Source organism: Heloderma suspectum, chromosome 2, assembly GCF_057233095.1.
Source record: "Heloderma suspectum isolate Gila_16-S chromosome 2, 16-S_ref, whole genome shotgun sequence".
In the NCBI taxonomy this organism is placed as follows: Eukaryota; Metazoa; Chordata; class Lepidosauria; order Squamata; family Helodermatidae; genus Heloderma; species Heloderma suspectum.
Window position 1 is genome coordinate 216,414,695 of NC_139459.1, and position 26,021 is coordinate 216,440,715.

At 41.7% G+C, this 26,021-nt stretch overlaps 2 protein-coding genes across 15 annotated transcripts in view; one reads left to right on the forward strand and one right to left on the reverse strand.

Moving 5' to 3' along the window:
• Positions 1 to 15,250, forward strand: part of MBTD1 (mbt domain containing 1) — a 66,955-nt gene extending 51,705 nt beyond the window's left edge. For 7 of the 11 annotated variants that reach the window (XM_084837887.1, XM_084837886.1, XM_084837883.1 and 4 more), the window contains one exon: positions 10,912 to 15,250. In XM_084837887.1, coding sequence (XP_084694013.1) covers positions 10,912 to 11,030 — 119 coding nt within the window. In that variant the 3' untranslated portion in view covers positions 11,031 to 15,250. Of the gene's footprint in view, positions 1 to 2,747; positions 2,937 to 7,481; positions 7,918 to 10,911 lie in introns of those variants that run through there. The other 4 variants (XM_084837892.1, XM_084837891.1, XM_084837888.1 and 1 more) reach the window with 4 other exon arrangements.
• A 2,608-nt stretch (positions 15,251 to 17,858) lies between these two features.
• On the reverse strand, positions 17,859 to 25,661 carry LOC146353998 (nucleoside diphosphate kinase). 4 transcript variants are annotated; one of them, XM_084837916.1, is made up of 5 exons: positions 25,581 to 25,661; positions 23,211 to 23,346; positions 22,161 to 22,262; positions 18,523 to 18,635; positions 17,859 to 17,993 (listed from the first exon to the last, which is right to left on the reverse strand). In XM_084837916.1, exons 2-5 carry the CDS (start codon positions 23,337 to 23,339, stop codon positions 17,876 to 17,878), a joined length of 462 nt encoding a protein of 153 aa, XP_084694042.1. In that variant the 5' UTR covers positions 23,340 to 23,346; positions 25,581 to 25,661; the 3' UTR covers positions 17,859 to 17,875. The 4 variants fall into 4 exon arrangements, with proteins under 4 accessions (XP_084694042.1, XP_084694043.1, XP_084694044.1 ...); XM_084837917.1 differs by having other exon boundaries at positions 25,241 to 25,661; XM_084837918.1 differs by having other exon boundaries at positions 24,910 to 25,661.
• Between the last annotated feature and the right edge of the window lie 360 nt (positions 25,662 to 26,021).

A 26,021-nucleotide genomic window follows, 5' to 3' on the forward strand; every position in this document is an offset into this window, starting at 1 on the left:
AAACCCCAGTGCACTTTGGACTACAGGTGACCCCTCATCAGAGGCATCCGTAATGAAGCGATAAGCCTTTACATGCATTACATAGTATACAGTGCAGAATGTCCCAAAATTTGTTATAGAACGCATACCTCCTTCATTGAAAAAGCAGTCAAGAAGTTCTTTCTCCTTGTGTTTCTGCGCATGCACATTCTTCCATAAGAGAGAGGATGGAATTCTGCTCCCCCACCCCCCAGGTCCATTCTGAAACTAAAGCTTAAAAGCAACACCCCTCTGGGTATGTAGTTGTTTTTTTTTTTGACCTACCAGTTCTCATTCCATGTTCTGTCATGTGATCCAGATCAGGGGTCCCTGGAGCTGCTATTTAAGTATTCACACAAGAATATCTCATCTGCTTCAGCCCTTTACTGGGTGTGCGGAGAGAATGCAAGATTTCAGCAAGCATGAGATAGTGTTCTACACATCTCTGTAGCTAATATTTTTCTCCTTAACCTCCCAGGGGAGGCCAAATGACATAAACTTGATAAACAAAGACCCTCAAGGCCCACATTTTTATTTAGGTAGAATGTTAGTTTCCAAAGGACAAGGGGCTCAAGCACTGTAAGGGCGCAATCCTATCAGGATTCCCATCAGCCTCCAAATTCATAGGCTGACAGGAATCCTATGCAGAGCGGGAGGAGTGCAGAGGTGATCTTTGCTTCTGCACTCCGAGCTGCTCTGTATTTTAGCTAGGTGGGCGTTTTCTCCCATCTAGCTGACGCATTTTGGAGGGGGAGGGACAAAGGCTGGGAAAGGCTGGGGATAGCTTGTATGTCTGCTTCCCCAGTCCCCTCCCTGCTCCCAAAATGGTTCCCTTTCCCTCTGTGAGCTTGCATTTGCAAGCTTGTAGAAGCAGGTGGCACGGTTCTCTCCATGCCAGCTGCAAGGGGGAGGGTGCAGGGACCTCCAATTCCCAGCTCTGAGGTCATAGCCCTGTCTGTGACTTTGGGGTTGGGAATCTGAACAATCCTATGGGGCCCCAGACTTTGTCTAGGGGCCATAGGATTGCTCTCTAAGGTGGGTATTTTTCACCTTGACAGAGGCTGCATTGGTATGAAGAATACTGCCAAGAATGTAGACTTGCTAAAAGTGCTATAAAGTGGCACACATTCCAGAGAAGTACTGCTGTTATATACCCTGGGGGTTGAAAGCCCACTTGCCACACTCTAGGTCAGCCTTCTGCAACCTGGTGCCCTTCAGATGTTTTGGAGTTCAGTTCCTGCCATCCCCAACCAGAGTAGCTAATGGTCAGGAATGCTTGGAATTGTAGTCCAAAATATATGGAGGGCACCAGGTTGGAGAAGCCTGCTCTAAATGGGGAAGGCATTCCCTATGAATCCCCCTGCTCAAAGTAGGTGGGAGGGTATTCTTGACCACCACCACTTCTTGGTTCCCCACGATTTTTTCCATAAATTGGGTTTTAGTGAAGGACTTTTAAGAATGCCCACATGGTATTCTTTTGTTGTTGTTACCATATTAGTGTGTTATAATTGCTGCTGCACATTTTTATTTGCATACCCATTTGTGACCTGGGAGATGTTGTCTCCCAGAATTATGGAGTGATCAGTTCTGCCTTCTGAGTCAAGTTGGGGGAGGGAAGATGGCATCCAGTAGAGCAAAACTCTCTTCTACCACCTACTGAAGCACAAATTCACAGGTAAGACTTTCACTTACAAAAGAGTTACTTGGTAAACACAGCTGCTCTGGGTTAAGTAATTTTGAAAGTACTTGCCTTATGATCCTTGAGTGGTGGTTCCACATTTTTTGTGGAATAACTGCTCAGGTCTGGTCAAGTAGGTACTGTATGTTTATCAAGGGCAGTGGTAAATTTTGAAGTGCAGATGCTCAGCATGATAATCCCTATAGCCACCCCCCCCACACACACGTGCACACACACATGTCCAAAAATCCATATCAATAAACTAGTTCTAACAGTTTTCATCTCCACCAGGAGCTGGTCGTTTGAAAAGCTAATGGATCTTTATTGCCCTTTCTAGACCAAGTCACCCCAAAATACTTTGCATTACCACAGAAATAGCTCTTAACAATATATCGCTGCCTGGAAAATCCATCTCCCCTCTCCCCTGCTCCGTGAGGATTGCAGCTAAGCTCAGAGAGAACAAGGGATTGTGAGGATGTTGGCCATCCCTACTAATCAGAAAGTTCCCACACTGTGACCCTGTGAGCCCTGGCTCTGCCACAGCACTGTTCAAGGGGCAAGTGCTTACAGATATCAAGCAGAGAAGCTCTCTGCTGAACAAGGCATCAGTTTACTTGGAATGACTTTATCATATCTGGATATATCCTCGGTTTGCAGATTTTATACATAAATTAGCACCTGGTCCTTTAATGATTACAGTAGAAAAATCAAAGGTTAAATTAACAATATAAAATTATCATTTTCCACTAACAAATGTGCTTTTATGGCCATTTCCCCAAATCAGTTAGTTCATTAACCCTTTATAAGAGATGTAAATTAAGGTGATTACTCAAAATGTGTTGTGCTTGGAGGATGTCTCATAGAATCTTATGGCTGTGCCACCATCCTGCCTTCCAAGAGAATTTCCTTGACTTTAGTCAATGAAGATTTGGACACATACAGAGCTGTCCATGAGCATCAAGTGGAGGCTGTTCTCAGTGAGTGCTTAGTCTTGAGTTGCCTTAATGCACTTTGATCTAAGTGTTTTACTTTAGTTTGACTTGATGTTTAGAGAGGAAGATACCAGTTGGGAAGAAGCCTGTCAGTTTGTCGAGCGTCCCCATGACAGGTGGGGTACGGAGGAGCTTCTCTGGTGATGAAGAGTTGACTCCTCAGTATCGAACCCTTCCAGCACAGACAGCCCCGGAGGCCTGCCAGCCTCCCAGGACTAGCAGAGAGTTCAGTCCCAGCCTCAAAACAGGTAATTGGTCATGTAAAAAAGCTCTTGTTGTGGAGAGCAAAGTTGACTGAGGATCAAGCATGGTCAGGCATGAAACATGCTGACTCATTGCCGCCCTCACTTTTCATTTAAAAATAGAAAGAACATTCATTTCCTCTGATACTTGCATCAGCCCATCTCATTGAATTAATCATAACTGTTGAGTCCCTGCTTTTTATGCTGTTTCAGAACTCAGCAAATCCCTTTTCAAAATGAAAAAGAGGTATTTCAGTGACTACGTTGAAGCCAGATGAGTAAGGACCAATATATTTCATTTAGCATTGGCTTCTCATTTATAGCCTGAATCCAAACAGATAATTATTATAGTATACATCTGGGGACAGAGAAAACTGTTTTTGGAAAAGACAGAGAGAGAGAGAGATGCTTAATCTCTATTCAGTCTCTCAACAGTGTTAGTCATTTTTTTTTTAATTCTGAAAACAGATTTAAAAATAAGAAATACACTTATTTAATCCCAAACATTCCTGTTTAAATGTGTCTGGGATCATCATGATGATCATTCCGACAAACTGAACAGGAGAAAAACAGCAAAGCAATAGCTATAGAGGCTCACTTAAGATTAATACAAATTGTGCAAGATTGACACAAGTATCTCTTCAGATGTAAAAGAACTGGATGGCACAAACAGTGTACTCTCTAAATGCTTAGTGTGGATAGGTGCTTTGTCTATTTAAATTAAGACAACTACCTGTTAGCCTAAGTTACTGTGATTTCTGTTGTTTACATTGTCAATCTAATCCTGAGCTCCACTTGTGTATGGAAAACTTCTCCACTCACAAATACTTCACTGGTCACTTTAAAGGGGTGGCTCCACATGAGCAAAGGATACTGGCACGGTTGTCATCCTATCCAAGATTTCTTTTGTCAACTTGCATATTTAAGTTTAATATTTAATTTAAGTTCCTAGCATATTTATATTGGCTTGTTAGCTTTAGGGCTGATCAAGTTGACCAGTGGGAAAGGGTGTGTTTCAGCCCTAGAAATATAAATAAGTCGCTTGCACTTCCTTACCTTGTGAATTCCACCTCATGCAGAATTCTAACTAGATTAGGGGTTACCTTCCTAGATATAATATAATATAATCCTCCAAAGCTTCACAGTTTTAATAGCTTCTGCTGGGGGAACAGATTGAGCAAGACAGGAGACCCTAGGGAAAGCAATGCCCAGTTTAGGGTGTGTTTGATTTATCCATGAAATTCCTCCCCACCCAGCCCCGGCTTTGACTATTCCTACTTCTTGTATAGCTGTAACTGTTGGAGCATGTATTTGCTATAGTCACTGGTAAGAGAGAATGTTCCACACCTGACTGAAAGGCTGCATCTTATGAACAGGAGTGAAGTGCCTTTTCCCAGTAAGTATACTGAAGATCAGGAAGCTAAATCCAGCTCATTATACATCCCCATCCTCCTGTCATTCCAACATCTCTATGGGTGCATTGTTCAGTGATAATTCACCTTGCTACTTTAAAAGCTGATCTTGTTTGCTGGAATATTCATGCTACTAATTTTGTTTGTGTTTAAAATGTTCAGAATGGTAAAACCTGTTGCATTTCAGCACTGCAAGCATATAGCCTTCAGACATTTTTCCTTAGGAGAATGATCTCTTGGAGGGCATGCGATATCCCCGAACTAATCTAGTTTTCAATATATTTTGTCTTAATGAACATGATTTGGCTTGGGAATATATGGTATTGCTTTGCATTGAACTTCTAAGATGGCAAGGGGTGGGGGCACTCACTGAGTTTATGAGGGCTAGGAAGAAATATATCTGTGTCCTTCCTGCCTTTTGATAATATTCCATGTCCACTCAGATCAACCAGGGTACCAGAGTCAGATACATAATGCCTTGCATTGCAGGGGCCAGGCATTGCTATATGGTTTTTCAAGTTGTCTTTCTCCATTTTGGAGAATCATTTTGAAGAGCTGTATTTATGCTACTGAATCAGTCGCACTGAAAGATCAGAAAACAGATATTTGATGGTAGGGATTAAATTAAACCTCTACAGTTCCTACCAACAATCCCTTAGGGTAATTCTTTGAACTGCTTACCTGCTTTGAACAACTTATTCAAAGGAATACCACTTTTTGGATCTGTGTCTGAGATTCAGTTTCAATATGTACTTTGCAAAATCATTTTAGCATTTGGGCTTTAAGAAAATGTGAGTTGCATGTGCCATCTTTTATTTTAAACGTATATTTTTATTTTTGAACTTCGTTCATTTTAAAGTGTAACATACTGTGTATATCCCTAGAAACAAACAAAAATTAAAGACCAACAGAATCCTTATGACTATCAACAGTGCTACCTTTTTATATAAAAGGCCCTAGTACTTCATTGCATGGATCAGACATTAATTATGCAGTTTTAAACTCTATTAAAAAAAACAACCCAAGTGTGGAACTCTAACAACAGAGACTTCTCCAGAAAGCAAAAGGCTCTTTACTAATGTTATCCCAAGAAGGAAAGCAGATTGTGTAACTTTGATACCTATCATGTGGGCTTGTTCTTTCACACTGCTTTGCCTACCAGATTTGCTTATTTAATTAAGAATGCAATCCTATGCTGTTTAAACAGAAAGAAGTCTTACAACTTCCAGCGTTCTCCAGCCAGCATGGCTTGTTGGAGAACATTAGGAGTTGCAGGACTTTTTTTTCTTTCTAAACATGCACCAGATTATTCTACCAAGAAGCTCAAGGCAACATGTGTAGGGTTTCCAGCTTGTATCCCATCCAGGCACTCACCACACCCAGGCTACTTTGGCTGAATAAGCTGCTTTGTCATGTGTCTTCAGACCATGCCCATTAAGTCTGCACAGCACACAGATGTTAAAGATACAGGCCCAATGTATGTGTATACCTGGGCTGGCATTCCTTTTGACTTCTGCTTGCCAGCGAAATTGCATTCAAGTTCTTTAAACTTAACCACCAGAGAATTGGCAAAGGGGTTGCCAGGTTCAATGCAATCAGGGCTCCTCTGTGTGTGAGTTCCACTGGCAAATGCAACATCTGTTGTAATGGTGTGACGGTGAAAAATCTCTCCCTGCTAAAGCTATGCCATCCCCCTCACCAGAGCAAATTTCCACAGTGGATGTATTAACCCTAACAGGCAGTCCCCTTGCCAAAATAGGGATAACTGATATGGAGTTCAAAATAGGCATAATCTTCCTTGGAGTAAGATTCAAATGAGAATACGAGCGTAACAGGGCTTCATTACCATGGACGATATTTCTAAGCATTAATTAACTTGAGTAACTGCATCTGAGTTATTGTCTTCATCTCCCCGAATGAAGAATTGGCTTGGCTCCAATTATTATACCCTATTAACAAGGAAAATAGCTCTTTTCCGCTGACACTATTGCCTGTTATCAGTCACTGATTTTTTTGTCTTTGTAACAAGGGGTAGTATCCAGCACTGCCTCTCCACTTACACTGTTGGCTTACATCTAGAGGTTGCTTATGCTAGTGGTACGTCAATAGCGTAAGTGGAGTGGCAGTGTTCAATACTGCTGTAAGAGAAATTCAAAGAAGGAACTTGAACCAAATGATCTTGTTGACTGAGCTTTTGCATAAAATAAAAAGCTTGCTCTTTTCCAAACATTACCCTGGTCACTTCCTTCTTTCATTAGAAGGACTGAACAGCTAAACAGTGATGAAGGGGAAAGGGAAATGATTGGGAGTATTTCCATGTTCCTGCTGGACCATAGATACGGTGCTTTAGTGTCTTTGAAATACTGAGGAAACTTGTGGTTTGACAAATGGGCCTCTTACCTTGTATCAAACCAACCTGTATTTCTGAATGTTTATAAGGATTTAAGTGGGTTTAAAGACTCTGCTGTACCTCCATAACATGAGATGTAACTGAAGAATCCAAAAGCTAGAAGATCCTAAAAGGAATTTACTATTGCCCTGGGTCACCACCCAGAGTAATCAGACCAAAGACCTCCACTGAGTTTCAAAAGTAGTTTGCAGTTGATGTGAAAGTTATTGCTGTTTGAGGAAATGAAGCCCACTAGGCATGCGTGTCATATGCTTTGTTCTTCAGGGTCATTGTGGCCCTGAAGTCCAGCAGCTTCTTGTCTCAGATTCTTATGGAGTACAATATGAGATGGGCAGGAGATGAGACAACTGCACTCTAGTTTCCTGCTGGATCCCATTCTGAAGAAAAGTCTCAGCAGTTCATGTGGATTAGCCTCTACATTCACCATTTGATCTTCCATGGAACTTCTTCCTCTTCTGCCTCTCCTTAGCTGCCCTTTGACTATGAAGCCAATTGCGGAATAGGTACAGCTGGTGGGATACACCTGTACAGCCTACCAGGATGCTGCAGTTTTGTGGCTCTCTTAGGCAAGCAAAATAAAGGGATATGCTTCAATTTGTGATGACTAAGGGAGACATACAGGTGGGTTAGGGATTAAAATGTGCATTGAATAAATATTAGGTTTGCATTTTATAGAATATGTATACTGATGTCGGTTTTTAATACTTAAATGTTTTAAATTTTATTTAGCAGAGGAATATGTGTCAGCAAGGAAGATGATATAGAACCGTACTAAGAACGAATCAAGTGGCCTGTATGTTTTAGTAAGGTTCCAAGTAGCAACAGGTTGTACTTTGAGACTACATTACAACAGACTCCTTTGTACTTTTAAAAGACATTTATGTCAATGTTTGTAATGCAAGCTGCAATACTGGATCAAAGCAAAGATCAACTGAACTTGCCATCTTCTCGTCAAAAGTAGCTACTAATGGATGCTTCAGAAGAAGCGACAAGAAAGCCACAGTATAATCTTCTCCCATATCACTCCCTTCTTTCAGCCAGGGCTGTAGATTATTTGTATTATTCCTTTAGTTATTTGATCATCAGTCATTTGAGACTGCATTACAAAGTCTCCTTTGTACTTTTTTGTGCTTCTTATTAAACTTGGTCAGTGTTTTGTTTTGCCACTTTGGTCAGTTAATGTCAACTTTTTTTTTATGCAGTTGCCTATATGACCATATGTTATATCACTTTTTAACAGAAAATATTTTTTTTTTAATGTTGGAATTAGGTTTGTTTTGTTTGCATTAAATATAACATATCTTCCATAGCGTAGTATATCTTGATAGTTTGCTGCTATAGCAGTCAATATGTACTACTTTAAGCTGCAGTTCTCCACTGTGAGGGTGATCTGGCTGCCACTGATTGCCAGACTTGACCTGGCTGATCTGGCTGGCTAGTCCACCCCCCACTCCCAATCCTGTTCCCATCACGGCAGGTAGTTACATGAAAACCAAAATTTAATATAAAACTAAATGACCATTAGCCCATTTAAAATACTACAATAGAGATAAACATTTTGCCATGCTTCTAGGGAAAAAAAGTATAACTGCATCGTCAAGATAAAGAGGTTTTGCCTGTGTAGGGCAGCCACCAAATACACCTTGCCTTTGTGCTCTGATGGATTATGACTTGGCTTTGGTGTAGTAAAGGAGGTACTCAGTGATCTAAAAGTCAGCCTACAGTTCCAAAAATGGTATTGCTTTGTGGGAAGTGTATCCCCACAATAATGAAATAAGGCCTGTCTATATATTCACATGTTCTTAGTCTTGCACTTAGAGAATTTGTACATTAGGGAGAGCTAGAGTAGAACCAGTGGGTTGGATCCAGGCTTGCACTCAGCGGAGTTCTGTTAGCACTGGAGGAAAGGGGCAAGGTGGTAATTTTCTTCAGTTCTCCATTTACCCCTGCAGCTCCCAGCACCACCCCCTTGCTGTTCCAGAGGTAATTCCCAGCCCTCCTTCTGAGGAAGCTCTTCTGGATTACAATGAAATAAGTCACTATGAGTCAGAAGGAAAATGAAATGGAAGAAAATGACAAATGTTTGGAGTTACTTTTCAAAATTATCAAAAACACGCACCTACGCTAGCAAGTGTGATCCTGGGTGGAAGTGAGGCTCTCCTTACCCATCTCCTTGCTGCATAGAATCCTCTGAGTGCAAATGGGAGCTGTGCAGGGTAAAAAGCAAAGATTCTTGTGCATCACTTGAGCTACACCTATGGTGATCCATGTTTGACTTGGTCTGTGCATGCATCTGCCAAACAAGTGATTACTGCAGAGAATGCTGCCTAGCACCCATCTCTTTGGTGAGATGCACGTGTATTCCATACACAAGCTTGTGGGTCTGGCTCATTGTGTGCATGATACAGGAAGCAATGCTGCTGTTTTATTCAGGCAGTAAGGCACCACCTAGAAGGCTATACTCTAGTTTAGCATAGCCTTCTAGTTCCTTTTAAGAAAGGAACAAACAATTCATAAGGCAATCATGGCAAAAGAGGAGGGAAGGCTGAAGAAAGTGGGATTGCTTAGCTTGACGAAAAACTAATGAGAGACATTATGGTAGTCTTCAGATCCATCAAAGGCTGCCTGTAAATAAGAGAATTGTGACAGGGAGTTAGATGCTAGATGAGGGGTGGGCTTACTAGAAGCCTGAAATTCACCAGCCACAGCCTGGTGTAAAAAACCTACACTTAGAATTAAAGAATTCCGTGCCCAATAATTTGTTGAGTACCAGAACTGAGCAGAGCTCACAGCCATTCCACACAGAAATTCACTCTTTGGCACTCCAAGCTTTTTTAACGTCAGCAACTTAATTTATGGCTGGAGGGTAGGGTGGGGAGTGGGAGTCATGTGGTTGCTGCTATTGGGATTCAGAAACCCTTGCCAATTTTCTGGAAGTCATCTAGAGATACACAGTACCAGTGGCTCCAGATCTACCACCTTCCCACCTCTGGACTAGATGACCAAAGTGGTTGCTTCCAGATTAATGGATTGTACTTGATCAGCTGAAGTCATGGAAACATGTAATTAGCCCTTTTGATCCTGAGCAATAGTCCACCAATCTCAGTATCCAATTTTAGGCCTAATTCTCACTGAGGGTGTAAACCTGTATCTGGACTCTTCAGACTGCATGTGGTGGCATGCATTTTTGGAATGCATCATACCAAGAAAACACCCTTTACATAGAAAACTAGAAGTCAGAGAGAAAGGTTCCAGTTTAGCTTCTCCCTAACATGCTAAGCCCTGTGCAGAGAATCATTCCTTAAAGCTAGGGAGGCTTTTGCTGTCAAGTAAACATAAATGATGTATATGTTTCTCATTCTGTCAATCCACATATTTGCTTAGCTTATACAGTATTCCAGCCTTCAGAAACCTTCTGTGTGCAACTGTAACTGTGTGCCACATTGAATTTTAAACTGTTACTCGGGTGAAAACACATGGTCATGGTATTGCTAATTTGGGTTGCATGTGTATTTTTGCAACATTCCCAGCATAACCTTGATCAAGCCATCCTAACATCCCAGGACTTGATTTGCCCTATCCTCAAAATTCTACTAATTCCTGCCTAGCTGAAGGGAATTTCCTCCCTCAGTCATTTGTAAAAATCATGATTTTATGTAGTCCGGAGAAAGGTATTATATGGTTTCAAAGTAGGTGGTAGGTTTTCAGAAGCTGGTGTGTGAGACAAAAGGGAATGCCTTTTCTAAGACAGCGCCTGTACCATGAAAATAGATTTTTTTCCCCTTTAGAACTGTCTTTCTAGTATGCAAATCTATGCAGGTTTGATAGATTAAAATCTTTTTAAAAAGTGATGAAACGGTAATCACTATAGAAATTTGTACAGTATTTCTGTGTCTACTTTTATTTTTATTCTCTTCCCCCCCCCCTCCACTTTTCCCCTTTCTTTTCTTGGTCACATTTTCAATTTCAGCCCATGAGTTCAGTGTTAGCTTTGCAGTGTTAAATTTGGGGCTTTTACATTCTGTTGTTCACAAAAGTAACAAGAAAAACTGAAGCACAGCTGAAAATTTTAGTCCCTGAATTGAAAGGAAATGTGTTGCTCCACATTTCTTCAAACGTTCACCTATTTTTTATGCTTTTTAAACTTTTTCATGTTTAGTGTCTTCACTGCAGCTGAAGGAGGAGTTGCTAGATGGAGAGGAATACAACTTTCTTCAAGGCGCATCTGATCAGGAAAGCAATGGGTCAGCCAGCCACTACATCAAACAAGAACCCTAAGGGCAAATCAGGGCAGGATGGTACAAAAAGAGCCTTTCTTCAAGACTGACCTTCCCATTCTGATGATACAGTCTGATGGCTTCTACTAAGGGCACTTTGCTAACTGCGGATAAGATTTCAATTCAGATTTTTTGGAGGACAAGGAAACTATTTTAGTGAAAAAAGATTTTTCAATTTATTAAAAAAAGTTGACACTTTTGTGTTGTATTTGAAGCTTTTAAAAGAATTTTTGTAATATTTTCGAGTTCAGATTTATTGTGCATTGTTAAAAAAAAGATTCTAATTTTTTGGTAAAAATTAAAAGCTTAACTATAGCAGGATTGCAGGAAACCCTTTGAGGAAGATGAGGTGGTAGTATAGTCAAATGCAAGTGAACTGTTTGTAACAAGTGAACCTTCTGGTACAAGCTGGGAGTTTCTGAATTTTAAAGCTACACTAGTCATATCCTGTCTTTTCCACAGTGAAATCATGAGACTTGAGTTTTAGGGTGGTGAAAATATACCCAAATAGGTTGAAAGAATGGAGTCTGAAAAGAATTTCTCCTGGAGATGGCAACGTAATTGACAAGCATCTGCTTAAGATTCTGGAGAATCAAGTCCTGGCCCAATCTTTGTTGAGGTTACTGGGTGTTGCACTGGATACTGCTGCATTGTGGTTTCCTGTTCATATTTTGAAGTCTTGGGATATTCACAGAAATGATCAGCAAAGCTTCAGCAGGTTTCAGCGGAGGATATCAGATGAGGACCTTTGTTCTTGTGCAAGAAAAAGGAAACAGACTCAAAAGGCCCTTTTTTGCCAAAACATTGACAGGCTTTCTTTTCATCCTAGCGGAGGTCACAGCCACTGAAGAGGTAAAGGCTAAGGAGGACAGAATTCTGCTTCTGAACACAGCATTTTGCTTCCCCACCCATTGGGAAGACCTTTTACCTTGTTAAGAATTGAGCTGGCTTGCTTAAAGATGGCTTTGGCCCTGCTTTAGGCATTATATTTTTCTTGACTTGGCTGCTGATATGATTTTCAAGCAAAATGTTTTCAGGAGTTTGTACTGACCAGTGTGACAAGGATACTGAATTACCTGGAATCTTTTCCCAGAGAGTTAAATCTGTGTGGATATTAGCAGATGTCTTCATTCACATAATTTAACATGCTGACATTTCCACTCTGCGGTGTTGTGACAGGATGATGTGTGTCAAGAGTTTTGCTTTTACCAGTAAGGTTCATTAACTAAACTCTCAGGAATTAACTGCTTATGTTCTGTAACTGCTTCTGGGTCATAGCAAATCCTCTTTAGAGCAGTATAACTGTCAAATTCTGGACTCTAGGGTAGAATTTAGAAGAAATTAATCCTGTAGATTAACCTCTACACCCTTTAAGCCTAATGCTGTACGACTAGCAACTCACAAAGCCCCAGAGACAATTTTTTGGCATATAAATGTTTTGAATTTTTAAAACTGCATAGAAAGTTGAAAACCAGCAATTTTGATTCTTTTCTTAATTAACTTGCTCTATTGTTGGGTACATACCATTGGTGATATGCAAAGGTTTACCACATTCTATGCAAGAGGGGATAATGGTTTAAAATGTTGTAGTAACTACTGGAAGTACATTTTTTTCTGTATAGTATAGGAATGTATGAGAACCGTTTCTTGTCATTTTTTTCTTCATATAGCTGGGCCATTTTTGACAACTGCTTTGTGTATACATATTTTAAAAACTGAGTATCAGGTGTCAAATACTTGCGAATTTAGGTGGCAATTACATACTTTATGTCTCTAAAAATATGTTAATGATCCAGCGAAGTGTGAGGGTAGATCCTGGCTTAACTAATCTGCCATTTCTCCCCTACCCCCTAGGTAGAATGCCCTCCCCCTTCCACAAGTGCTGCATTACAACTGTTTTTTAAACTTATCCAGTTTAGAAAGCAGCTCCTAATGCCACAAAAGAGGGCTGCTCTTGGGGGAGGGGAGCAAAAAGCTGTATTTTGTGTGTGTGTGTGTGTGTGCGCGCGCGCGCGCATGCGCACACACACACGTGCAGGAGTTCACTGAATCACAACCAATATTTTCAAGTCATAGTTAAGACTGTCCTGCAGTCTCTTCCTTTTCCTTCCTTCCTTCCTTCCTTCCTTCCTTCCTTCCTTCCTTCCTTCCTTATGAAAGTTTTACTTTAGAACAACATTTCTTTTAAGTCAATGCCTCCCAAAACGAGGATGGCTCCATGTCATCCACTCATCTGGATGACCTAAAAGGCAAACAGGGAAGACTGCAGAGTAACCAAGACATGGCACTGATCCCATCTTCTTCCCGTCTGAAAGTGTAATCCTATCAACCTTGTCCACACATAATAGACATGATCAATTCTATGCAGGACTGGCAGGATCAAGGCTGAAGTGCTCGAAGGCCAGCAGTGTGGTACTAGTATTGTGCTAGAGGCTAACTTTGAAAGACTTAATATTAGAACTTGCAGAAGTATTCCACTTGCATATGTAATACTGCTCAATGTGAAAAAGAACAAGGCCCATACGAGTGTCACAAAGAGAAGGCCAGAGTGAGAGCTTGGATGTGTGTATAATTGATTCTTGTATAGTCATAAAATCCAAACTTGAGTTTGACCCAACACAACACACCCTCTAGGTGGAGTTGCTCTCTTTTTTCTTGACGTAAACTTTATATCTTTATACCTATATGACGTGCAGAAATTTAGAATGTGCAACTTTCCTCATCACTGCACATTTTATACTTGGAAAACTTCGTGTGTTAAATTTCTGCCAGTCATGTAGCTATAAAGGTACAGAGCCTTTGTCAGGATCAAAGGTGGCACCCCTACTTCTACCTCTGTTGAATATGGCAGCTCCTGGAAAATCCATAGCTAAACATAATTCCTACCACACCAGCCCAGAAAGTGAACCCAAACCAGCCTCAGAACATCCTGCTGGACCATTTCAGACCTGTTATCATGTTGCAGGGTGATAAATTTCATTAGTGCTATGTTATTAGTCCTCAGGTTTTGGGAGGTAGATGTGCAGATTTATATCAAGTTCGTGGCATTGCCAAACTTTCTTGATTTTCCCATTTCTCCCTGTGGGTAGGATTCTAGATCCTGGTACATATGTGCACATGATAGAAATTTTAAATATGAAAAACTGACTATTAAAATTGCTTCTAATTTAAATGCCATGAAACTTTCTTGAATGAGCCCTTGCTGCAGATTAGTTGCCTAGGAGTTTATTTCTTCAGTCTTGATTCTGAGCAACATCTATTTGTGGCCTCTTAACACAGCAGACTGAGTGGCAGTGAGTTTTCTTAGTACTGGTTTAATTGCTTTGGTATGCATGCATTCTGGTATAATTTAGCTCTAAGAGCACTCTTTTTATGTTACTGTGAACTAAATGCAAACAACTTGGGATTGTGTTGGGATGGGGGTGGGAAGTCGGTCAGGGGTTTGAGGCCTGTGCTGATGCTAAGGGTCAGCTAATAATGTCAGTATTTGGCACAAGGCGGGATTTTTTAAACAAGAAGGTACCACAGACAAGGTAAGTTACGTTGTAAGTGTTCCTTCTTTCTGCAGCTCGGAATTTTACAGCTGACCTTTTTCATGTTTTAAATTTCCTTGCTGAATCTGAGAAAAGCAAAAGCAGTTATCAACTTCTTATTCTATTGATACTAACACGGGTTTCAGTGTTTGTTTGTTTGTTTTTATTGTCATTTTTATGTGATGTGAACACCTTCTCCCATCAATATTTGTATTATGGTGCTAATATATTTGGTAACAATCCTTTATTGGAAAGGGATTAAAACTGTGATTCAATTGATTTTTTTCTTTTTAATTTTCATATTTAAGTCTCAGCCATTTATAAAAAAAGAAGAAAAAAAAGCATCAACTTCTGCCCCTGGGAAAACTATCGGGACAGAAGTTTTAAAAAACTGAATAGGGTTTTTACATCATTTCTGTATGTATTTGATATATAGATCAATATCTGTATAAATTCAATCTTTTATTTTCTTGGTAACTTGTGTGGTCTAATGGGAGCATTTTAAAACCTCTAATGAAGTGTAAATAACTCAGTGACAAATGCTTTTGAAGAAATTAATGTTAATTTCATTTTTACCAGACTGCAGATTTTCAAGCATGGATGTGAAAAAGCATTAAAATTATAACTTTGTGTACAAGATGAAAATAATTCACTAAATTTGCCTTTTTTTACACAAAATAAAAATGTTAAAGTAAAACCAGGTGGATGGACTTCTTTGCCCTCTTATTGTCAGGAATATCCTTCAAAAAATACCAGGTGTGATTAGAGTCATTTCTCTCCCACTTTAGAGGGTGTCTGCCCTGTCCAAATCTGTTGCAAACCATGCAGCAGTGTTTTGAATTATCAGAAGCTTCCAATGCTCCGTTACATGTATTACAGTAGCTGGGTCTGGAGGTTATGCCAGCATCCGTCAGTGCTGCTAGATCTCATCTAGCCAAGCAGAGACGGGCCTGCATTAACAAGCCAAGCTTGTAAGAACTGCTTCAAATTACTGCTGCAGTTTGCTCAACAAAAAGCACTGGAAAGATACCATTTCTGTTCTGAGAAATGGTAACCTCACCAATCACAGGCACATCTTCCTCTCACCCCAGTTAACAGATACCACAAGCATAAACTATCTTGTCTTGATCACCTTCAGGCTACTGGCCCACTTGTCTCTCACCCATTTTCCTTCAGCACCTGCTGGTCTCATTTTGCCCCATAGCTGATAGCGAAGGTGAGTTGTTCGAAAGACATATGGGAAGAACAGAAGCCTAGTAGCTTCATAGTAGTATGGGAACCAGTGTGGTGGTTAGTGCTGAACTAGGACTAACGAGACCTGGGTTCTAGTCTCCACTCTGCCGTGAAGGTCATGGGGTGACTTCAGCCCAGCCCCTGACTCAGCCTAACCTACCTCACAGGGTGGTTGTGAGGATAAAATGGAGAGGATCATATATGCCATCTTGCACTCCTTGGAGGAAACATCTGAATATAACATTGCAGACCCCTGAATTGCATCATACTGAATGTTTAATACACATTTGTGTGGTCTCAGCTATAAACTTTTAATTTGCAATAGCAGAGGTCTAAGCTTTTGGGGCCTGTAGGCACATCCGGAATTGAGTTTTGGGAGCAACCACAAAATAGCTGCTGTGTGGGGTGTGGCCAGTTACACAACGGGAATAAGATTAAAGTTGGATCTAGTAAATCAAAAATTGGATTGCGAAGTCTGCAGGCCCTAATGTAAGCTTTAATTTGATGATTTGTGAGATTCTGTGCAAAAAGCATACAAATTCATGCTCATCCATTTTAATTCTACTGAATCAAACTGTTGAGAGATACGAAAAGCTCTCTACATAAGCTTAGCCTCCAAATCATTGGAAGTTTAATTTCCTTGATTTGCACTAGTAGAGTCACTTCTTTTGAGGACTGGCTGCCTGCTCACTCAGTGGGACATCTCAGTAAGTCCGCTTAGGATTTGCAGCCTTAAGCACCTAACACAGAGGAAAGTAAAGTAAAAGCAGTTAGCAAGAAATGTGGCATTATGAAGCCTTAAAGCAAACCACAATTGCTATTCTGTATACCTACCTTCACTTGTCCTGTAGCAAGAGGAGATGCAGATACAAAGCCTGTCTGTTTGGAAAACAATGGATCACCCTTTCCAAAGGATCCTCATTGCATTTAAAGATGGTGGGAAAACAAACATGACTCCGTTATCCGATAGTGAATGGGAAGTCCATTAAAAACTGCTCTAGTAGAGTTTCTATGTGTTGGATGCCCTCCAGATGCTAAGACTACAGCTCCTATCATCTGACCATTGACCATGCTGGCTGGGGCTGATGGGGAGTCCAAAACATCTGGAGGGCACCTGGTTGCCTAGCCCTGGAGTAGTCAGACATGTTGGCTCCCCTGAGGATTCCTCCCTTTCCAAAAGGGACCCCCCAATCCTGTTCAGGAGCCTGGTTAGAAGGCAACCTCCCCCCAATAAAAGGGCATGAAAAACACCTATTCTCAAACAAGGCACATGAGACCCTCTAATACAGTTTATGCAACATAAATATTAAGGCTGCAATTTAAGTGTTAATCACGATTTTTTAAAAATCTCACTCTTCAGCTTCAGCAATCTAACTAGGCAAGCCAATTCTGAAGTTGCACATGCTCCCTCTCCCCTTCCCCTCAAATTTGCTCAATAGTGCTGTCAATGTGGCTCCATTTTTTAAAAACTGGCTCTTTTATAGTACCGCTGGCTTGAGCTTGGAATGTGGAAGCTATTCTGACTCTTGTGCATTACTATATAATGAATATTCTCTTTTGTTGAAAGAACACAGCTTTTTTGATAAATGAATTTTTGCACTTGAGGATATCCCCTTCCTCCAGGAACCTCAAACTTTGGCAGCTTGCGATCAGTCTTAGCCTGCAGTCAATGGTGAGGCAGGATGGGAGTTGTGGCTCTCCAGGTGTTCAGGCCTACAAGTTGCCCACCCCTGCTCAAATAGCTCACATAGATGCCCACTTAAACTTCCGCATCCATGTGTGTAAAATCCTCCTAACTACTTGGCTGGATAACACAGACAAGCTAAATTGGGGGCTAGGAAAGTTGAGTTTTATTTTGTCCAATTTTTAATTTGTTGACACTCCTAGTAATTACTGTACAGTAGAAGAACTATTTACATACAGCTTTTGTTTCTTTAAAATAAAGAGAAAGGAAATTAGTTCATGGGGTTTTATTTGCTAGTGCCACTAATCACAAAGGCAAACATTTGCTTCCATATTGGTATGTAGCTGGAATAAGATGCTTTGTTGGAAAAAGGCACAACTCATAGTAAGGTTTATTTTATTCATAAATCCAGTCATGAGCACAAGTTTTGAAGTCCACAAGTTCTGAAGGCTTGAACCACAAGTTGATCTCTTTTTGAGCACTCTCCACAGAGTCACTGCCATGAATGATGTTCCTTCAGAGAAGACAAGGAATTCAGTTACAAGACTTGTATAGAATTGGTTACTTTTTCTGAGGCAAAAGTCTGCAATGGTCTATTCGCAGCTAAGAATTGGAACTTGGGTACAGGTTTTTATAACTAACTATTCCATAAGATTCAATCACCACCTAATAATTTCTCAATCACATGTACACACACAATGGACATATCACCTTTAATTAATTGTGACTGTTCAACTTGTAATGGTAGCATAGCTTGTTTAGACTATCATTCATATAGAATAGCTGTCATCAAGACCTGAAAGACAACTAACAGTTGTGAACAATTTCACTAAAGTAGCCCTGAACGAGCAATTTCGCCTATGCTGTAACACAAAAGCATTGTATTATGCTTGAGGTATGTTTACAGCCTATGCTGACCTCTTCTTTGAAGTAGCAAGGCAGTTCTATTGCGCACATTTTCTTTTAGAGGGTTTAAAAGACCGTACTGTTTTAGCAGTAGCTTGCAAACCTTCTGACACAAAGAAGTAAATTTCAGCACCTACCTGCCCACTTGAATGCAGAAATCACCACGGATAGTTCCAGGCTTGGAATCGGCTGGATTAGTTTCTCCCAACATTACTCTGCCTGTCTTCACAACATTGAGTCCTTCCCAAACCTGTAACAATAAACTGGCTTAACACCTATGTCTAATTACAGTACTTCATCAAAGAGAAGTGGTGAGGGCTGTACTATAGAATATGTCCTTGAAGAAATTAAGCCCATAAATTTAGTAAGAGCTTCAAGTGTTTAGATTTCAACTCAAGTTGCTAGGATTAAGAGCCTTGCTGGATACAACCAAAGGCCTATCTTGTCCAGCATTCTGTTCCTACAGTGCCCAACCAGATGTTCCAACAGGAACCCCACAAACAAGAATAGAACTGCACCCTCCCACTCATATTCCCCAGCAGCTGCTATTCAGAGGCTCACTGCCTTTGATACTGGAGGTAACATACTGGCATCACGGTATTAGCCATTGAGAGCTTTGTCCTCCATAAGACAAGGCTACCTAATGAAGAGTTTAAGCCAAATCCCTAGTGACCTTTACATAGACACCCCGTAAGTCTGAGGCAGGAGGGGGTCATATGTAATAGGTCATGTGATGTTTCAGTTGAAGGAATGTTGTTAAGCTGCTGAGCTGGTTTGAGTAAGTCTGGGAGAAAGTTCCAGATGTTTCCTGTTTTACATTGAGCTACAGAAACTTCCTAAACTGCCGATTCTGTAAGGCTAATTAACCATTTTCTGCTTGTGACAAATGACAAACATGTTGAAATATGAACCAAGATTTGATTGGCTGTCCTGATTGAGTAAGGAAAGTACAAGAATTCTTCTTTGTTGCTAAGCAATTGTTGTTCATCCTGATGCAGAACAAACACATGCATGAAAGAAAGGGTGCTTAACTCAGCCTTGACCTCCAGCCTCATTCCTTACTGAGTGAAGACGACACTAATCCCCTTTTAAAGAGGTCCAAGTTGGTGACAGTCCCGTCTTGTGGTAGCGAATTCCACTTTAACTCTGCACTTCCTTCTATATGTCCTGAATTCCCCCCAACCCCACTTACAGCTTCATAGGATGACTGTGGGTTCTAGTATTATGAGGGGGTGGGGACAAAAAAATCTCCCAATCCACTTTCTCCACACCATGCATAATTTTATACACCTCTAGCAGGTCCTCCCTTACTCATCCTTTTTCGTAAGCTAAAAAGCCCCAAACGTAATCTTTCCGCATAGGAGAGTTGCTTCAGTCCCTTGATCATTTGGTTGCCCTTTTTTGCACCTTTTCCAGTTCTATAATATCCTTGTTGAGGTGCGGTGACCAGAACGAAACACATTCTTACCTCCTCCCTGACCACATATACACATACAAATCTGTGCTATGTAGGTCCCTCCATAGAGAACTAAGCTGTAGAACAAAACAACCTGAGGGGAACATGAATACATGAAAAGACTCCTTCCCAGTCGTATGGTAGTATCCAATGTTAATCCTACTTAGAGTAGATCTGCTGAAATGAATGGGACTTAAGTGTTCGTAATGCTATCGATGCCTAAGCCCTACTTAGACAAAACCCCTAGACACAAACTACTAGTAGTTAGAACTTTGCAATAATTTGAAGATGGCTATTATTTCTATACCAAAACCACACACCACAAGTATCCCATGAAGGTCAATCCAAGACACAACCCTATTGGTCCTGGATCCGTGCGCTAGCCCTGTCGCCTAGACACCACCAAGAGTGCCAGCCACCACACGTTTGGAAGCAGTCTTGAAGAGGGCTGTAAGTACATTCATAGGGCTCTCTTCATGGGGAGGGGAACCCTGATTGAACAGGGTTCCCATCCCTGTGGAGGGAGCCCTATGCATTTACATGCAGCTCCCTTCAGAGTGATGTGGTGAACACAGCAGCACCTATTGGTGGGTGTATCGTGTGCGCTGTCATTAGCCCATTCATGCGTTTGGTACTCATGGGTGCTGAACACCTGAAGAACCCGCAAGAGCTCAGGTATGGGTTTAAAACCACTAGACAGTAATGACTTGGCTTAACAGTTTTAAAAATTAACAATCTGGAACTAATTAGGAATAATGGAGACACTAGTTAGATAATTGTTTTCTACCGAGTCATTTAAAGTTCAAGGTTTCTAAAACAATTTATCTTTGGCTCCAGTTTTCCAAAACATACTTACTGTTTAGTTGTGCAGTTAAGTCCAAGAAGTTTCTCTATAAAGGAAGTGGGAAATTCTCTGGGCTTTTTCTTATTTATAAACATTTTAGGGTATTCTTCATCCTTATGGATACCAACGGTCATCCTTTCCATTAGACTTTCAGTTTGAAATGGGAAAGATCAGTCTTAAGCATGCTTACTTGGAAAGCCCCACAATTCAAGGGGATTTACTTCCCAGGAGACATGGTTAGGATCAGGCTGCATCGCATTCATAGCACAACCTGAACAGACTACAAGGTATTATTTTTGGAAGCAGCCTATCGTTTAGTTGTCTCACCCCAATAACAGGAAGTAGGTGTTTGTAGAGTTCTTAGATTATCTAAGCTGAATTGCACCACCACAGTGGAGAAAGTGTAGCTGATTAGCACGAAAAGAAAATATGAAGTGGTGGAGGGAGCAATCCTACCGGGATAGGCGGCCGCCTCTGAACTCAAAGGTGACCGCCTATCCAATGCAGGACAGGAGAAATGCGGAGGGGATTGTCCCCTCCGCACTTCAACTGCCCTGCATTTGCGGCTAGACAGCTGATTATGGCTGTCTAGGAGCGGGAAATCGGAGCTGGGGAAGCAATGTCCGGATGACACACTGGATGTGTCGTACGAGATTTCTGACTTCCCTGCCCCCAAGAACAGCCCGTTTTCACCACTCTGCACTCCTCTTCTGAGCGTGGAGCTGTTCTGCGCTGCCTATGAGGCAGCACAGGAGGGAGTGAAGGTTGGTTCTCAGGGACTAGCGGCCATAGGTTTGCGCTCTAAGCATTCTAACACCGTTAGGAAAATAGTTCAAATCTAATTCAAATGTTACTGTATCAAACCAGTAGTAAGGACCTATTTCTACCATGACATGGAGCTGAAGAGCTTTGTAGAAACAATCAAGGTCTGCCATAAATAAATGGACAGGTCATGAAATATGCTCGGATGACAGCAATGTTGCAATGTGTACATAAGGAATGTTCACTTCTCCCACCAATGCACTAAAGCTAGTTTTAGACCTGTTCCAACAATGTTAGCAGCATCTAAAGCACATCTTGGTCATACGTTTTCTTATCATTTAAGGCGCCATATATTGCTTTAAAATTTGAGTATTTCTAATCCTGATTATCTTTGGATCCTAACTGATTGTCATACATAGAAGGTTGAAAGTAAAACTAAAAAAGGCAGTACAGTGGCCATCCCACGCCTTGCTCACTGAAGAAGAGGGAGAGCTTTCCTTACATTTTATCTGTAACACTTATTCACTCTGCCCTAATACAAGAGAAGGGTTGTTAGGGGAAAGAGAGTGAAGGGGATACATGTATTCATGTTGCTAAATTACTACAAGCCTGATCTGCTTCATCTTTCCCTATCATCCCACAACAATCTAAAGAGACTAGCTTAAGTAATATTTATTCCTCATGTGGCTACAAGTTTACGTATGGATACTTACCATGGCTACTACAGGCCCAGAATTCATATATTTAACCAAACCAGGGTAAAATGGCCTGTCTTTCAGGTCAATATAGTGTTCCTTGAGAAGTTCTTCAGATGCCTTCAGAGAGAAGTAATACAGCAATGATTAACCTCCTACTTTAAGCCCTTCCACTACAATTGAAATAATGCAGTGTCAAACAGCAAGTAGCAAAGCACATATAACTAAATTCAGAGTTAGACTGTGAGAAACTAATGGCAGTTTACATTTGGGCAGACAATTTCAACAGATCTAGCTATGCGGCTGCTGTACAGGTTGCATATTGTCTTATCCAGTATAACCTTCTAGTAAAAGTCATATGAACTTGTGTGTACTGGGTTACACAGGTAGTTTTACTAGAACCATCTGTACTTCAAGAGATGGAAGATTGCCAGACTGATCAGTCTGAAGACAAAACTTGTGAATATGTAACTGAAAGGTCATTATTTCAGCAACAAATAAAAAATAATTGGGATGCTTTTTTTGTTTTGTTTTCTAAAGTAGCTTTTGCTCTGCCTCAGCCTTGTGGGAGCAGCATGAAGTGCACACAGATGCCAATGGTGCATTTAGCTTTACAATGGTTATATAAGCTGAAATACAGAGATGATATACATAACTCTTGACACACAGTATTTGCTTGAGGGGACACCCCCTCCGAAACTAAGAGAACATGCAATATGAATCAGCTGATACGTGAACGGTCTGAATAAGATCTCTTGTGTGTTGAAATATTTCAAGCTATGTCAGAAATAAGCAATTCAAATGAACACTGGCCCACACTTCGGTCTCCTCCATATTTGTTTTGGGCGCTCTCTGCTAGTTCCACTCTTACCTCTTTATATATGAAAAAGAATGAAATTTTTCTGATATAAATTGTAGCATGTCCCCACTGATAGGTACCCCATATTGATACATGATTGCTTTCCAAATGTTGCACACCCAGCCCTGTTTTAAATTATGGCAAAGAGTACCTGTGTATAACAGTTAGCCTTTCCTGCATTGTTACATTGAAGTAAAGATGAAACTTACTTGCAAAAATTTCATAGCCACTATACGAAAACCCTTCTGTTCAAATCGCTTGATAATTTCACCTATTAATCCCCTTTGGACTCCATCAGGTTTGATGGCAATGAATGTGCGTTCTGTGATGGAAGCCATTATTCTACTGCAAGAGAAACACAAAGAGAAACCAGTGAAGACCAACAGCCAGACAGGACAACACTGTCATTCTCCCAACATTAAAGAAAACTAAAAATAGAAGATGGACTGAGAGGCCAAGGACAGCAATTCAAATCAGCAAGATTTTAAAGCAGGCCAGAACATACACAACAGGCACTAGGTACTATGAGGAAAGGTTGAATGAGCTGGGTACATTTAACCTGAAGAACAGAAGACCGAGTGGGGACATGATAGCACTCTTCAAATACCTGAAGGGCTGTATTACAGAAGAGGACAAAGGGCCCGTTCGCACATAATGGCAGCAAACCATGGATTAATTAACTCATGATTTGCCCCCATTATGTGTGATTGCTGGGTCGTATGCCCAGCACATGCCACCACCATTCTGAATATGTAATTTCTGACTTGAGGTTATTTTGTGACATGCAAACCCAAACACTATGGGTTAATTGCAGATTAAACAACCACAGTTAACCTAAGAACTAACTGTTGGTTATTTAATTCTTAAATAACTAGGGTAACATTACATAATCTGAACAGAAGAATGTTAGCCACAGAGTTGATCTCTGAACTGAATCAATGCCTCTACCAGATATATTGAATTAAAGGAGGCTGTTCTCTCCAAATGAAGAGCCAATCTGATAATTTCTCAAATCGTTTCACTCTACCCAAACATAATTTCATTTTCACCTGATGAAAATAAACTGTACTAGTCTGCCCAGTAACTATCAAAGCTTGCTTCAACCTATCTAATCATGGGCATTTCAATTTGTTTCCTACTTAGTTTTTGGGAGGGCAAGACTAGGCCAAGACAGAGTTAAGAAAAACAGAGCAACACTAGAAAGAAAAAGATGACAAAATTATTCAGCATGCATCTTATATTCCCATACTTAGGCTGCAATCCTGACCACTTGCCTGGGAGTCCCAAGCTGGGAGTAAGCCCCACCGAAGTCAATGAAACTTATTTCTGAGTAGACATGTATAGGATTGCACTGTTAACCTCATACTGTTATGGGTGCTGGTCATTAAAAAGACCCTATACGGAAATATTTTAAAGACATTCTCTCTATAGGTAAAAAATGAGAGCATGCAAAATATACAGTGAGACAAGGAGATGCAAAGCCTGCTTTTAAGAATGAAGCTGTGTAAATAATATTCAGTTTAGTTGTAAATTAACTTGAGTTTGTGGTAGGATTTGCACCACTGTTCAGGAAACATATGAAAAAGTTTCAAAGGAAATCATGATGTAAATTGCTTTGATGTAAATCAATCCACCCTGTCCATCTCTGCTTTAACAGATTCCTTTTGAAAAATATATCAAGAATTAAACCCAATGTATTAAAACAGTGAAGAAACAAAGAAATTATGGAATCAGCTTGTGGTTGTTGTTTATATTTTAAAAGTTCTTTCTTATGCGCACTGCTACCAGATGTATATGGATCTATGAAGCTTCCTGGAACTGAATGTACCTCTTAGAATAATTCTGTGATACTTCCGTGACCCTTCACAGGAAAAAGTTCCCCACCCCTCCTTCAGGTGGGACTTTTACCTCTAGAGGTGGCAACACGGGAGCAGCACCCCTCGGCTTCATGCCGGAAAGAGCTCCCTTCCTCTACTGCACCCTCCAGGTGCCTTGGGGCTGCAACGCCTAGAACTTCCGCTCCAGCCGGCAAGGCCACGCTGGCTGGGGGATGCTGGGAGTTGTAGGCCACTGGAGGGCCCCAGATTGGGAAGGCTGCTCCGCTTCCACCAGGTCCCACCCACGTGTCACCCAGGAGCCCTTCGTTCCCGCCCCACGCTCAGGCGGCATGAGTTCGGGGCTCGCGCTCGCCCGGCTGGGTCGCGGGAGGCCCTTCGGCCGTAACGTTGTATCCGCTTACTTGGCAGCAAGCGCCACTGAATTCGATGGGGCTCTGCTCCCGAGTAGGCACAGGTGGGCTAGCGCTTGCCGGCGCCGCCTCTGTCGCAGGCTGAGCGCCTCACTCCAGTCGCTTCACGGCGCAGGGGCCTAAGGGGGGGGTACTGCGCTGCCTTCCAGACGGCTGCGGATGCTTCCAAAGGGACGCGGCCGCCCCACCCCTTCGCCAAACGCCCTGCTCCGGCCGTCGCTTCGAGTCCTCTCTTCCTTCCCTCTTCTTTGCCCCAAGACTGCCTTGCCCACAGGATTTCTTCACTCCCCGGGGAAGCGGGGGCGGAGCGGAGCGGGAGCAAGCCGCTTACCTCAAGTGCAGCGAGCCTCGCCCAGCCTGGGTAAATAACGTGGCTTCAGCGGCCGTCTCGCCGAAATCCTCCTGGGAAGAGGCGGAGCAAGGCCGGCAGACGCCGGAGCCGGAACCTAGCCCCGCACGGAAGCCAAGCGGGCGGTCTCCGCGGAAAGCCCCCCCTTCTCTCCGCCTTCGCGGTCGGGGAGGCGGGCTCTCTCTTCCCCCGGCGACGCCGAGGTGGAAGGGGGGGAGCGAGAGGATTCTTCCCAGATCTGTTTTCTCCTCCAGGAGTGGAGCCGTGCAAAGGCGCTAGGCGCGTCATACGGGGACGCGGCTGGCTGGCTGCGGGCCTTTTAACAGAGGCCACAGGAAACTTCCTTTCTAAACATCAGCTGTGCCCATTTACTCGCTGTGCGTATCTAGCGCATCCGTGGATTCCGCGCTCACAGTCGCGCGC

Coding starts and splice junctions, on each gene's coding strand:
- LOC146353998 (XM_084837916.1), bottom strand. CDS start 23,339: ATGGCTTCCATCACAGAACGCACATTCATTGCCATCAAACCTGATGGA. Junction 22,263..23,210: donor TGGCTATGAAATTTTTGCAA/GTAAGTTTCATC, acceptor TTCTCTCTGAAG/GCATCTGAAGAACTTCTCAA. Junction 18,636..22,160: donor CTGGGCCTGTAGTAGCCATG/GTAAGTATCCAT, acceptor TTATTGTTACAG/GTTTGGGAAGGACTCAATGT.